This window comes from Macrobrachium nipponense, chromosome 4 (genome assembly GCF_015104395.2).
Source record: "Macrobrachium nipponense isolate FS-2020 chromosome 4, ASM1510439v2, whole genome shotgun sequence".
Lineage (NCBI taxonomy): Eukaryota > Metazoa > Arthropoda > Malacostraca > Decapoda > Palaemonidae > Macrobrachium > Macrobrachium nipponense.
This window is the reverse complement of record NC_061100.1, coordinates 23,038,600-23,054,803: the sequence shown is the minus strand read 5'-3', so window position 1 is coordinate 23,054,803 and position 16,204 is coordinate 23,038,600. Positions and strand designations below refer to the sequence as shown.

Genomic DNA, 16,204 nt, shown 5'->3' with positions numbered 1-16,204 from the left:
AGTGAGAAATGAAACTGAATATGTAAATTCTCGTATGAAAAAATATTGGCTTTCAAATGTAATGTGAGAAAAATGAAACTTAATATGTACATTATCGTATAAAAAAAAATATTGGCTACCAGATGTAATGCATAAAATGCTGCTTACTTGATGTAATGGAAAAGTACTGGCTACTATAGTACATTCACATCAACCGTGCATCCGATGTCTAAGCCAGTCCCTTACGACGCTCCTGATTTGCTGTTGATAAGCCAATCACAGGGATGGAAACACAGTCTCTCTCGAGAGCTCACATAGGCAGGATGATGTATGTTCCACCTCTCCTTGGGGGATACTTTTGAAAGACATATCCCTCAGGAGAAGTGGAATATATATATCCTGCTTATGTGAACTCTCGAGAGAGACTGAGAGTCTACAGCCCTGTGATTGGCTTATCAACAGCAAATCAGGAGCGTCGTTAGGGACTGGCCTAGGCACCAGTTGCACGGGTGATGTGAATCTACTATAGCACCTCGGAGTGGGACTCAAAGACTTGAGGTTCATGTGATATATGTACCCTCTATAAAAGTTTAACGTAGCTCGAGCAAGACAGAATAGACCCAGTCTCCGTGTTCTTGAAATGTAGTTGAACCTTATCGGTGAGTCAGGAAAGAGAAAGGTGTAGAGTGAGAGAGAGAGAGAGAGAGAGAGAGAGATAATGTTTTAGAATGGGTATACTGAGAGAAGGAAAAAGTTGCCCTGCCCACATTCATAGACCGTTGTTGTCGTTGGCCAATTTTTTTTTTTTTTTTTTATCTCCTCTGGTGAGCGATTAATTCAGATTTGCCTTTCTCAATAGTACTGCTTTTTAGGGCAATAAATGGCTTCTGCAAAACGCTAGTAGTATATGCTTACATGTAGACGTGTACGTACGAACACACACACACACCACACACACTGAAGTCCTGATTTCTTCCCTGTCCGCTGGGCGGTGGTTCGAACCCACGAGAGGACGAAATTATTATCAACTAAAAAATTCCACTTCGGTTTACATATATGAGAATACATCAATTCCGAGGTAGAGCGCATTAAATATTAAAAGACACTCGTAGCTCGAATAATTTATATGAATCACGGTGATGTGATATTTTTTCATATATATATATATATATGTGTGTGTGTGTGTGTGTGTGTGTGTACATATACATAAAAAGACATTGGACTAAATGAGAAATTAGACTAAAAAAAAAAACGTATTTTCTCGATGCAAAAACAGATGCAGATTAGACTTACAAGAATGACAGAAAAGAAATAGTTTAGGTAACTAATTAAACAATTAATTCATTATCACCAAAATAACAGCAAGCGAGAAATTACATAAAACCTGAATTACATAAGCGAAGAGAGAAGCAATTTCATTAAGAGTCTAATTCCCTTAATGAACAGGTAACAAGGTCAGGTAATTCTGAGAAGTGTGAATTATGTAAACTGTTAAGTATCTCGTTCGACTGGTTCTCGACTCTACTTAACGAATTATCATCGCCGTCTCTCTTGTTTGTTTTCGTTGAAGGACCTCTCTCTCTCTCTCTCTCTCTCTCCTCTCTCTCTCGCTCTCTCTCTCTCTCTCGTTTGAAAGTGGCGTGGCAGTACGTAAGGTCAGCGGAGCTATTCGTCCGGAACGTGGGTTTACGTAATATTTATATTATATATATATATATATATAGATATATATATATATATATATAATATATATATAATATATATACATAGAGAGAGAGAGAGAGAGAGAGAGAGAGAGAGAGAGAGAGAGAGAAATCCCCAGACTTGTACAGAAGCCGTGAGGGAGATATATCCAAAATTCAACCCCTTTTAAGTCACCGCACGCAACTTACGCTTCCGGTCTGGAAGAGAACAACGAAAACAAAGATATCCAATCGCGACCGGAAGTTGTTCCTTCTTTGACCCAACAACAACAACTACGTTGAAGCTTTTTATGAAGATTTCAGTTATCTCTATCTCTTTTATTTTTTTATTAATGAAGGTTTAATATGAGATGTCCAATTTTATCAAAAAATTTTGAAATAAAATCATTAGAAAATTAAGCTTAAAATGAATACATAAATTTTTAGATAAATCATTGAATAAGCTGGAGTTTTGGGAGAGAGAGAGAGAGAGAGAGAGATTCAAAAATGGCAGCTTCGTTCTCTGCTCAGTATGAATCCACCATAAAGGAAATTAATAAAATTAGAAAATAAAAGCAATAAAGATAATATAATCGAATCCCTTCCGCGTTCACTGAGGAGGACAAGATTATCACACATCTGGCATCCCCGAGTGGCCGTGTGAATTGTTACCAGATTTATAGGCCTACCAGTGTGGTCAGGCCTACTATTGTTTTATAATATATATAAAGAGAGAAAAAGAGAGAGAGAGAGAGAGATGAGATGGGATGGGATGGGACGTCGATGGGTCAGTTATATAAGGAAGGGATGCTCCCTTTTGAATAATTACAAAAATTATATATACAAAAAAGGGCTCCTAAATGGCTGTTAAAGGAAGTGACTATTTTTTGTTTATTTTTTTTTTCAAGGTGGCCTTGCGACAGAGCGGACACCCGTTTTGCTGTTGTCTGTAAGGTCACCCTATTTTTTTTATATATATATACCGTCTCTCTCTCTCTCTCTCTCTCTCTCTCTCTCTCTCTCTCTCTATATATATATATATATATATATATATATATATATATATATATATATACATATATATACATGTATGTATGTATGTATTAATATAGTATATATTCATACATACAAACTTACGTACATATATATGTATATATTTATGGACATAGATAATATAGTATATTTATACATATATACAAATATATGTACTTATTATATGTATGTATGTATGTATGTATGTACGTATGTATGCTTGCAATCCAATACAGGACAAGGAGTCCTTGCGCCATTATTATTATTCCAATCTCCTCTACTATCCCTTTTTTTCCTTCTTTTTCTTCCTTTATCCTCTTTCGTTATTTCCTGTTTAATCTGCTGCAGCTTCTTTGAAATAAAAGGAGAAATCAATTTTTAAAAACAAACTGACCCACAGGACACAACGCATTAAATAGCGAGCAGTTGTCGTATATTGATTCAAGAATTCGTTTTGTTATCATCAAAGGGAACGTATTTGGAGGTGTTCCGTCTTATCAGCAGAAAAAAAATATTAAAAATAGAGGCTTCATTATCAGTTTTCGACCTTCATGAATATTGATTGATAATCATAAGGGAACGCCGACGCCTCATTGTATTCGCTATAATGTTTTATGTTGCCTCGTTCAAATCATTATCACGTTTATATTATTTCATTCAAATCATTATGATGCTTCTGTCGTATTATTCAAATCAATTATAATGCTTCAGTCGTATTATTCAAATCATTATAAAGCTTCTGTCACATTATTCAAGTCATTATACTGCTTATATTGTCTCATTCAAGTCATTATCGCGTTTATTCAAATCTTATTCAAATCATTAGAGTACGTCTGTCGTATTATTCAGATCATTACAATGTTTATGTAGTCTTATTCAAATCATGATAATGTTTCTATCGTATTATTCAAATCATTACAATGCTTGTATAGTCTTATTCCAATCACTATAATGATTATGTTGCCCCATTCAAATCATTATCATGTTTATATTTTCTCATTCAAATCATTATGATGCTCCTGTCGTAATATTCAAGTCATTATACTATTTGCATTGTATTATTAAAATCATTTTACTATTTATATTGACTTATTCAAATCATTATAAGCTTCTGTCGTATTATTCAAATCATTATACTGTTTATATTGTCTCATTCAAACCACTATCATGTTTAAATTGTTTCATTCAAATCATTATAGTGTTACATAGTTTTATTCAAATCATTATAATGTTTCTATCCTCTCATTCAAATCGTTACAATAGTTACATTGTCATATTCAAATCATTATAACGCTTATATCGTCCTTTTCAAATCATTATAATGTCTGCACAGTCTTATTCAGATCATTGTAATGTTTGCATGGTCCTATTCAAATCATTATAATGTCTGCACAATCTTATTCAAATCATTATAATGTCTACATAGTCTTCTTCAGATCATTATAACGGTTACATAATCTCACTCAAATCACTATAATGTCTTCATAGTCATATTCAGATCATTGTAAATATTATAACGGTTATATAATCCCACTCACATCACTATAATATCTTCATAGTCATATTCAGATCATTGTAAATATTATAACTGTTATATAATCCCACTCAAATCACTATAATGTCTGCATAGTCTTATTCAGATCATTGTAATGTTTGCATAGTCCTACTCAAATCACTATAATGTCTGCATAGTCGTATTCGTCTTATTCAGATCATTGTAATGTTTGCATAGTCCTACTCAAATCACTATAATGTCTGCATAGTCGTATTCGTCTTATTCAGATCATTGTAATGTTTGCATAGTCCTACTCAAATCACTATAATGTCTGTAGTCTTATTCGGATCATTATGACGGTTACATAATTCCACTCAAACCACTATAATGCTTACGTAAACTATATACTTGATAACAGAAATAGTCACGCTTCGCCATTTCCCAGACTTATCCAAAGAGCTTTTGCACACGTCCTTCTTGTCTTAACCGTCATTTGAGAATAGAGGCACAAGAAATTACGGAATGAAAAAAACACACAAACACCAACACTCCGCGATACATTTCGGGTCATGCATTCATTTACTTGGGAGCCTATTGTCATACATAAGACAGAGACTCCTCCAGTACAGCCTGCTTCAATCGCCAGCCTCTGAACTGCTGGAGAATTCAAGGTAGTTCAGTTTTTCCTTGGTTTAGTGACCCCTTCCCAATGCGATGCCGAGTAGCGCAATTAGCTCGCCTTTTTTTTATCTTCCTCCCCCTTCTTCTTTTTGAATTCGCAATGCGCTTACGTGTCTGTGTGTGTTTGTGAGTTGTGTAACTAACGCCCATGTGCTACGGCGATGGGTGGTGGTAGTATAGGTCAGCTATAGGGGCCTCCCAGAGTTGCAAGGTCAATGATAGATTCGTCTGTTCGGTCTGATGTTGCGTTGGTGTTTAGAATCATTTGTGGTATTCAGGACACGCCAAGCCTGCCTGGGTCATGTTCGTGTAAATGGGTCACTCAGGACAGAGAGAGAGAGAAGAGAGAGAGAGAGAGAGAGAGAGAGAGAGAGAGAGAGAGAGAGAGAGAGAGAGAGAGAGAGAAGAAGGGCATTCAGTCACACAAGCGCACCACAGGCGGTTTTGTATACAGTCAGAGAAACTGACGGAAGGAGATTTCTGTTGTCTAGAAATGGAGACGAACATTTTGAGAGAGACAGAGAGAGAGAGAGAGAGAGAGAGAGAGAGAGAGAGAGAGAGACTCTTAGAAACACACGCTTTGAGAAAAAGGTAGGAAGAGAGAGAGCCAAAGAATGAATGAGAGATAAGAATAAACATATTAAAAAGAGAGATATTAGCGCATAGAAATCAGCCTGGCATAATATCGACGTCACCCGCATCATGAGAAGACGTCAAAATATCTCAAGTATTATCAACCTTCAAGAGATCTATATTTAGTGGTTGGTTCCCGTTACCACACCAATTCCCAAAGAGAAGATCCAGATTGCATTGTGCCTCGTTTGTCAACTTTTATTTTCGTCAGTTTTTCATAAGTTGTATTTTAACAGAGATCTTTCACATTCACAATCTTTGGAAGCTTGAATGTCAAGTCAGTGGCCCTTTTGACGGGCTTGTTCTATATATGAATGGGGCTCATTCTTACCAATAAATAATTATAATAATTCACCCCATTCGTCATCCGTCCTTAGGATCGCCGTCACTCACAGGGGGCGGGGGGGTGGGGGAATATTCCAGAAAATATTCCAGAAAAGACGCACGTCCGCGGTTGCGTAAGTCCCTCGCGGCTGGCCTGGATGTGCAAAAGCTCTTTCTTACCTCTTGCCTATTTTGAAAACCGGATTGCCGATTGACGTCATTGCTACCACGTGTCTGCAGTTGCCAGATCCCGACGGATAATCTTTTGTCCTCTTAGATTTTCGTCGATGATTCGCTTATTTGAGTCAATCTAGCTTTTCACGTGGGGTTACTCCCTCAGATTCGTTAAGAGATTATTTAAACTGACAACTAAACCTCGTCTGGATGGTGGTGAACGGGCAATAATGCCAGTGTTACCCAAGGAACGACGTGCCCACAAAAATGAAAAAAAAAAAAACGCCAAAATGACAGAACACGAAATGCCGAGACAGTTGTGCCCTACTGGTCTGCATTGCTTCGGAAATCACAATGAATCTGTATCGTAAACTGCGAGACGAGGAAACTGTATCATCTCTGTATTCTGTAGGGTACAGGGAAGGCCTCGAAGAGTTATAAATGAGCCTTCGGTTCTTATCGATATCGAGACTAGTATAGTTCTTCCGCATCGGAGAAAGGCTGATAGGCAGGATTTACTTGATGACAGCGTCCTCCTCCTCCTCCTATTTCCGCGTCGCGCATCGACGAGACTCGGTGGTTTGTTTACTTCCTTCCGTCTCCTTAAAAAAAAGAAAAAAAAAACAGATGCGGCGAGATAAGCGCATGACATTTAAAAAACGTTAAGAAACGATGCCGTTTATATGAAAATGAATGGACGGAAACGTTTTCTTTGTCATGACTTATGCTAATTTAGAAGGAAATGTCCCACAGTGCTTCATTGTATATTCGTCATAACAGCGCATGGGAAGTATTATACGTCGGGGGGTTAATATTTATGAAGTTGTTCTTGCTGAGGTTCATATCGTGCAGGAAGTATTAAATACCCGCCCCGCCCCGCCCCCCACGGCCTCCCCCCCCCCCCCCATAACCTAGGCCGCTCAGAGTGGGAGAGCAACATTCCCCCCCAACCCCCTCAGAACCTTCGACACGAGGTGTACCGCGCATATCACGAATCCGAGCGTTAAACCATTGTAATACGTTCTTAGACGTATACCATTGACTGACTAAATAAGGAATATGTTGCCGTTTTTCTTTTGATTTCTATAAATCCATAAAAAAGGTCTTCTGAAGTTGCTACACTATTTTATAAAATAGGTCGCTTAAGAAACGAAGGACGGAAGTAAAATATACATTTTTTTATTTTTTTTAACTCAGTTAGATTTCTTTGCTTTTTATTTTTTTCAAGATGCCATGTGTGTGTCCTGTAGTGAATAATGGATGATTAGGCTTATTATGTAAGAGAATTATGTAAGTATATTTTATTTATTTATTTATTTTTAATGATACCAAGATGGAACTCCATCGTCCTCTTTATACAGCTACTCTCGTATATATATATATATATATATATATATATATATATATATATATATATATATATATATAAATATATATATATATATGTATATATATATATATATATATATATATATATACGTGTGTGTGTGTGTGTGTGTATGTATATACTTATATATAAACACGTTTGTTCACTTATCCAAACACTTATGAGCAAGCTATTCACACGCATTCACGAATCTCTCTCACTCTCTCTCTCAAAACTTTTACTGAAGCCAAGTAAGCCAAGTAATATGGGCTATGAAAGTCACCCTCGTTCATTTATTTAAATAATAATAATAATAATCAATAATAATAATAATAATAATAATAAGAATAATAATAATAATAATAAATAATAATAATAATAATAATAATAATAATAATGAATGTTTGACATCATTATCAAAACTTAAGGACAAACTTTGTGAAAGAGTCTGGAATGATAGAATTTAAATATGTTTTTTCAGGTTATCAATATGTCTGAAATCTCTCAACAATATCCTTAAAGATTTTCTCTTTTTTTTCAGGCCACTAATTCCTACGCTCGCGATCAGTGGTTGCATTCTATAATCTGGAAGGTTAGTAGAGTTTATAACTCATTATGCTGGTGTATCTGCATGAATATTTATTGGTATATTTATATAATATATATATATATATGAGGTATATATTATATATATAATATATAATATATATAGATATATATGAGTCTGATTCGTAATACGCATCAAGCTACAAATGTCCTTTAATATCTAATTGGCTATACCTCAGAATTAATGTATTTTCATATATGTTAACTGAAGGGGAATTTTTATTTGATAATAATTTCGTCGGCTCCTTAGGAGCCCAGAAATCTGGGTTCCTAGGTTCGATCCCGGGATCCGGCGAAATTATCACCAAACAAAAATTCCCTTTCGGTTAACATATATGAAAATATATTAATTCTGAGGTAGAGCGAATTAGATATTAAAGGACATTTGTAGCTTGATGCATATATATATATATATATATATATATATATATATATATTATATATAATATATATATACGTATATATATGTACATATACATATATATATAGCATATATATATATATATATATATATATATATACATATATATGTATATATATATATATATATATATATATATATATATATATATATATATATATATACCTCAAGATTTCTCATAGCATCTATACACTCTTCAGGATGATAAATGACCTAAAATATATTAATTAATTTTTTTTAACCTTTCCACAGAAAAACGTGTATAAATACCGCAACGTACTGAGGACTGCCAAAAGACCGGAGGTTCTTTTGAAAGAGTTGAAAGTAAGTCCCCCAATTTCGTTTGCAGTGACCTTTGACCTATGATTCTTTATAATATGGACAGAAATGTCACCCGTTGTATCCCCGTGTCTTTGTATGTCTGTGTGTGTGCGTGCGTAACATACCCACTTATACCTTGTGACAATAAAATAATAATTCGTTAGGGCCGTCAGTGCAACTCAAGCGGTGCACTGTGGGCATTACTAAAGGTTATTTACATCCCTTTTCAGTTCCTTTTACTGTACGTCAGTTCTGTCTTCTAGCTGGCTTTCCACCTTCTCTAACAATCGCTTCATAGTGCAACTGCTTTGAGATTTTCCTCATGTTACACCTTTCAGACCTTTTACTGTCAATTCTGAATGACATCATAGGTCCCAGCGCTTGGGCTGTGAACTAAATTCTATTTCCTATTCTGATCTCTATAAACACTCATCACACATGCTCTTGTTTCTGCATTTATTCAAAGCACACCTTTACTTCCTCGTGCATATGTTTTGTTGTGTATGAATATTTTAATCTGCGCATAAGTATGCGTATTACTTATGTCCCTGTTTGTTCGCGTATTGTATGAATAAATCTTCCATGAATTTGTTTGTGTGTATGCAAAGCAGTCTTACCTGCTTGTTTCCGCAAACTACACACCCCCTTGTTTGTGTGTATGTTTGGATGGCATCTGCAACCTAAAATAAGTCATTGTGTATTGCATGCAATCCAACTTCCTTATTTCTTTTTTTTATTATTCTGTTATATGAATGTTATTCATTTTTTCATCACTTTCTTTTATCATGAATTAAAAGGGGTTTTTTCCTGTGGAAGCTTTATGTTGTGAGCTAATTGCTTTATAGTATATTTGCACGTATGTTCTCAATAATAATAATAATAATAATAATGATAATAATACTTTATTAAAAGTAATGGCTACTTCAGCAGCGTTACACTTGTAGAAATTCTTCTCTATTTTCCGAATGGCGGCTTTTTCCGTGCTACTTAAACAGGCTAGTAGAGCGCCTATAGAGGTCATGATCAAATACAGTATCAAAATCGGTGTATATATTTGAATTTTACAGATAAACTATGATATCATAGTCATCTAAGTCATTAACAATATTCTCTCTCTCTCTCTCTCTCTCTCTGAGAAAGAGAGAGAGAGAGAGAGCAATAATGTTTCCCGTGTGTGCCAGAAAAGCATACAGGTACCCAGAGACTATTGCTGGGAATATTCTATTGCACGTGTCTATTGTAAACTATTGCAGGCGTCTATTGTAAACTATTGCAGGCATCTATTGCAAACTATCGCACGCGTCTATTGCAAACTATTGCAGACCATTGCACGCGTCTACTGCAAACTATTGCCCCCTTGGATAACGACTATTGTCTCTTGCAGAATCTGGTCGAGTTATCGCTGGCGACGCCGCTGCACGACCACACAGTCTGTCGTGTACCTCTGGAATTGGCATCTTCAATCCTCACTACGGTAAGCCTTTATCTTTTATTTTTTTTTAATCACTTATTAATTTATTAAATCTTTTATTCGTTAACGGTCAAGACTGTTAACGTATTGATTTATTTATTAATTTATTGCTTATTCATTTATTTATGATGATAAAATGCTAAGTTATCAAAATGTCTTAGTTTTTTTTCTACGGTCAATACTGTTTACTTATTGATTGATTTATCAATATATTGCTTATTCATATATGTATGATAAAAGGGTAGAGACTGTATGTATACAGGAATAAAATATAAAATAGTTCCTTTAATTTTTCAATTCGTTGATTTATGGTAAATCGGTGAAGAAACTATTATGGCAAAGTGGAAAAGACTATATATGTATATATATATATATAGTAAGTGTATATTTATGTATTTATTTATTATAAATATGCATATACTTACATAAATATACATCTAGCATTCTCACTAACCTTGCTCATAAAATATTCATATTCCTCATCAAGGCTGAGGTCACTTATCGTATGTAATTCTCTCTGGACGCGACCTTCAGCATAATAATAACGTACCCTGGAGTATCCTCAACAACAGTACGCCTAACGTACCCCAAAAAAACTGTGCGTCTAACATACCCTAGGCAATACTAGATAACAGTACGTCTAACGTACCTCAGACAGTCCTTGATAGATACCAGTATGTCTAACGTACCGTAAATAACAGTGTGTTTAACGTACCCTCATAACGATGCGTTTAACGTGCCTTAGACAACCCCTAAGTGCCAGTATGTTTAACGTGCCTTAAATGACAGCTCGTCTAACGTACCCTAAACAATCATACATCTAACGTACCATAGCAATACATCTAACGTACCCTAGATAACCTTACATAACAGTACGTCTAACGTACCGTAAATAAAAGTGCGTCTGACGTTCCCCTAAATAAGAGTATGTTTAACGTCCCTTAAATCACAGTGAGGGTGACGTTCCCTAAATAACAGTGTGTGTGACGTACCCTAAGTAATCTTTCCTTAATCAGTTGATAAAGATAAGTAAAATCTGCATCCGGTGTTTTCAGGTTCTGACAATAAATAAAAGCAGTGACCCTCCTTTTATTATTATCTTCTTTTTATCTACGAACTTTCTTCTTCTTCTTCTTCTGATATCGGTCAGGTGGTGCTGCTCGCCTTATCTCTCTCTCTCTCTCTCTCTCTCTCTCTCTCTCTCTCTCTCTCTCTCTCTCTTTTCCCTTCAGCGAATATTAGTGGGATTCGGTCTATCAACTTTAACTTTGTCGAGATGATAGGTAAGTGTGAAGGGGACAGAGGGAAGTGTGCGCATCAGTGCGCGCACGCATACACAAACACACATACACGCAAACACAAACGAACAAACACACACACACGCACGCACACGTGGGAGATACAGACTGATACACAATCTACATTTCTCAAACAAAAGCTTGATAAATTCTGTAACGTCATGTACGAAAGAGAGAGAGAGAGAGAGAGAGAGAGAGAGAGAGAGAGAGAGAGAGGGGTGGCCGCGGTCATACAGAAGAGGATATTGGAACGTAACCTTATTATTTTACCCCCCCCCTCCCCCCCACCCCCCATTTTCCCCTTTTTTTTTGTACGACCAGCTTTGATCAGTGTATTGTGTTAGAACATCAATCATTTACGGGAAGCATAGTGGTACTAGACTAGTGAAGAATGTATGAAGGTAATGAGAGAGAGAGAGAGAGAGAGAGGAGAAGATGGTCTTGTAATTTACGATAACATAAATCAAACTCCATTCTTTTTACTCAGTAAAATACTGATCTCTCTCTCTCTCTCTCTCTCTCTCTCTCTCTCTCTCTCTCATTACCTTCATACATTCTATACATTTTTTCATAAATTTTCAAATTTCCTTAATTCCTTTTTAAATGAGATTGGAAATTTTTATATGCATATTTTGTAGTTCTTTATAATTTCTTCATATAAATCTTGTATTCATCCAATCATGTATTCATATATTCATTCGCATTATATACTTCCGCAAATGGAAAAATGTCCTGCCAGCAAGACAATGTATTACAATATTCATCAGGAGGTGTCCTTCGAACCTTTCAGAGACAGACAGACAGACAGACAGACAGACAGACAGACAGACAGAATATCTTTTAGTGACATGACCATTTTCTTTCTAACACAGTAATGTCCATGTCTTCATAAAATAATATTTAATGTATTTCTCATTCTAAAAATATTTCTCCTTTTGCAAAAAAAAAATGTATTTGCCCTAATTCAGAACGATATTTTTGTTCCTTTTTTCAGGCTAAATATATATATAATTTTTAAAAAGACGCCAATTTCATTTTCATTAAAAAAATACTTTTATTTTGAGAGTAAAAAAAAATTTCTTTACCTGCTTTGAAATATATAGTTTAGGTCTACATGAACAGAAGCTGTTTTCGTCATTAAAAAGAAAACTCTATCTTTTATTTATTAAAAAAACAAAGCATATATATCTATTTTTATTTACTGTTTTGAACCATATTTTTTCGCTGACAGAGTGAATATTATCGCAAAACATAATTTTATATGAATCCTTTCAAAATTAATATTGTTGCTAATAATATTAAGTTTCTCATTTATATAATTTCTGTCAGTTTTTATCTACTTTTTCTCCATCCAAAGGACTATCAACTATTTCTTCATATATCAATACATTTACCAGTTATTCCAGTAGCTAATTCCTTCCTCCTTGTTCCCCAGGGCGAGAAATGGCTCAGCCGGCAGATGACGGAGGAGATCATCGTGACTCTGGCACCCCTGCTAGAGAACAACCAACCCTCGCCCGAGATCTGTCAGTTCTTCAGTCAACACTGCACGGACAATCCGAGGTCCTGTCTCGTCATAGACATGTTCACGCCCATCATCAAACGCATCCTCAAGCACAATGTGGTCAGTGGGGTTGAGTCTGAGTTATTTAGTTTTTTTCAATGTTTTTTTTCTGTAGAGGGGTTGTGGAACCATTGGTTGGTTGGTAGGTTGAATTTTTTCTGTTTCTTAGTGATTTATTGTCCCAAGAATGGCTGTGGAAACATTATTTGGTTGGTAGTTTGAGTTTTTTCCCATTTTTCGATGTGTTTTCCTGTAGAGTGGTTCCGGAAACATTGGTTGGTAGGTAGGTTCAGTTTATTCTAGTTTCTTTTCAAGGTTTTTTTTTCCTGTAGATTGGTTGTGGAACCATTGTTTGATCGGTAGTCTGAGTTTTTTTTTTCTGTAGGGGAGTTGTGGAACCATTAGTTGGTCGGTAAGTTGATTTTTTCCAATTTTTTCAAGGTTTTTCCCTGTAGAGTGGTTGTGGAAACATTGGTTGGTCGGTAGTTTGACTTATTTCCCAGGTTTTTCAAGGTTTTTTCCCTGTAGAATGGTTGTGGAACCATTGGTTGGTCGGTAGGTTGAGGTTATTTCATCATTTTCAGTTTTGTTTTAATAGTAGAGCGGTTGTGGAACCATTAGTTGATGAGTTCAGGAGTTTGGTATAGTGGAGAAAATTATTATGATGAATTACTGATGAATGAGAGATAGGATTTATTTAAACAGAAATAAATATGTTACAGTTTGTCTAGCCTGTAAAAATATAATGGAGTCCTTTGAAAAAAAATAATGATTTTATATATATTTTTAAATATGTCAATTTGTCTAGTCTGTAAAAATATAAATTGATATGAAAAAATTACTGAGAAATCTAAAATTAAAGTAAAATTTTACTTTGTCAGTGAATGTTATACAATTCCCACAAGCTCTCTGCGACGCCAGTTTCAGTAGAAATTGGTCAGTCAATCAATCAACTAACCCCAAAACGCCCTTTCCACAGGACTTCGGCAAGTACCCCTACGTCAGAAGATTCGTGCAGAACTACATCCAGGCCCTCAATAGCCAGAACGACGGGCGCAGGGTCGTGCACCAGTTCGTGGACAGCATGCACGGCCCGACCAGCACGTGCCCACACCTGCGCGTGCTGCCCAATCTGGTGTCCGTGTGCACGGCGGCCGTCTGCGGTCTCCTGGAGGACCACAGGAGTCAGGAGAGACTGAACACCTTGCACCACCACTCGAATGAGGACACTGCGCAGCACTTGAACTGTTATCTCAGCGTCCTTTCAAAAATGTGAGTTGCTCTCTCTCTCTCTCTCTCTCTCTCTCTCAACATGTATGGCTTAGAAACACGACGATTGCAAGGGCAACTAATAGAAACATTTAAAATCCTGAAAGGGATAACAAAAGTAGAAAGTAACCTATTTGCATTAAACGAAAACCAGACAAGAGATAATGGATGGAAACTAGAACTGAAGAGATACAACACATCCCATTGCGTAAACTTCTTCACATACAAGATGTGACACGTGGAATAAACCTCCACCAGAAGTTGTAAACAGCAACAGTGTGGAAGAGTTTAAAAGAAAGCTAGACAAAATCATTAGGACACTGTGAATGCACAGTAAAACCTGCTCCTACAGATAAGTGAACACACGATGTCTCCTCGGATGGACTAACAAGTCTTTGAGACATCCTAATCCTTGTAACTCCTTGTAACTCTCTCTCTCTCTCTCTCACACACACGCACACACACACACACACACAAACAAAATTACGGGCTGCTCATTCACACAACTCAAAACAATCTCTCTCTCTCTCTCTCTCCTCTCTCTCTCTCTCTCTCTCTCTCTCTTATACAGGCTGCTCTTCTGTGAGCAAGAGACCGTGGTGGCATATCGCCTGTTCATTCTCAGACAAATTCTCTCTCTCTCTCTCTCAAACACACACACACACGCAAACTTACGGGCTGCTCATTCACAGACAACTCAAAACAATCTCTCCCTCTCTCTTTCTCTCTTATACGGGCTGCTCCTCTGTGAGCAAGAGGCCGTGCTGGCTGGCATAGCGCCACTTCAGTCTCTCTCTCTCTCTCTCTCTCTCTCTCTCTCTCTCTCTCAGTAACTGGGAAGGTCAGGAAATGTAGCGCTTTATTATTCAGAATCTGTCGTAACATTTTTTCTTTTTTGAGCAAATTGAATTTAATGGGTATCTTGTAGTCCCCTTCAGCTAATCACAGATCAATTTTGTTGAAGTAATTATTATTATTATTATTATTATTATTATTATTATTATTATTATTATTATTATTATTATTATTATCATTTATTTATTTATTTATTTATTTATTTATTTAATTTTTTACATTATTATAAATTTTTTTAATCAGTCATCCTATTCGACTGGATGGTTTTTATAGTGTTGGGTTCCTCTGGGTTGCATCCTGCCTCCTTAGGAGTCCATCACTTTTCTCACTATATGCGCTGTTCCTAGTAGCACACTCTTCTGCAAAAGTCCTGGAGCTACTTCAGCATCTACTAGTTTTTCCAGGTTCCTTTCCAGGGATCTTGGGATCGTGCCTAGTATCCCTATGATTATGGGTACTACAACTTCCACTGGCATATCCCATATCCTTCTTATTTCTAGTTTCAGGTCTTGGTACTTATCGATCTTTGTATTATCATTATTAATATTATTATTAATTGCCTGTCTTCTTGCAGATGTGAATACGACGATTGGAGACCTGGTTTAGCCCAACTTCTTCAGCCAATCCCTTTCCCAGACGTAGCTTTAGCCGACGAAGAATTTATCAGGTAAGGAAGCCAAGCCCAGTTGATTACAGGTAGAACTTGATCACAGGTAGACCTTAATCACAGGTAGAACTTAATCATAGGTGGACCTTTATCACAGGTGTAACTTGATCACAGGTATGACTAGACCACAGGTAGACCTTATTCACAGGGGTAACTTGATCAGGGGGGAGCTTAATTAAGCACAGGTAGTGGAGAAGAGTTAGAGTTACTTCTCTGAGAGTCACTTCTCTTCTGAGTCTCTGAATACCTTAGTCCTCTTTCAACAGACAAATCATGAATAAGACCCACCCATTGGGGGTCACTCACTGTTCTTTAACCATCTCCCCACAGACAAATAATGAATAAGACCCACCCATTGGGGGTCAC

General features: G+C 36.3%; 1 protein-coding gene across 2 annotated transcripts in view; it reads left to right on the top strand.

Moving 5' to 3' along the window:
* LOC135210781 (C-Maf-inducing protein-like) overlaps positions 1 to 16,204 on the top strand; it is a 187,081-nt gene that overhangs the window by 158,220 nt on the left and 12,657 nt on the right. For both annotated transcript variants that reach the window (XM_064243640.1, XM_064243639.1), the window contains exons 3-8: positions 7,908 to 7,958; positions 8,646 to 8,717; positions 10,099 to 10,188; positions 12,919 to 13,107; positions 14,027 to 14,319; positions 15,746 to 15,838. In XM_064243640.1, coding sequence (XP_064099710.1) covers positions 7,908 to 7,958; positions 8,646 to 8,717; positions 10,099 to 10,188; positions 12,919 to 13,107; positions 14,027 to 14,319; positions 15,746 to 15,838 — 788 coding nt within the window. The remainder of the gene's footprint in view (positions 1 to 7,907; positions 7,959 to 8,645; positions 8,718 to 10,098; positions 10,189 to 12,918; positions 13,108 to 14,026; positions 14,320 to 15,745; positions 15,839 to 16,204) is intronic.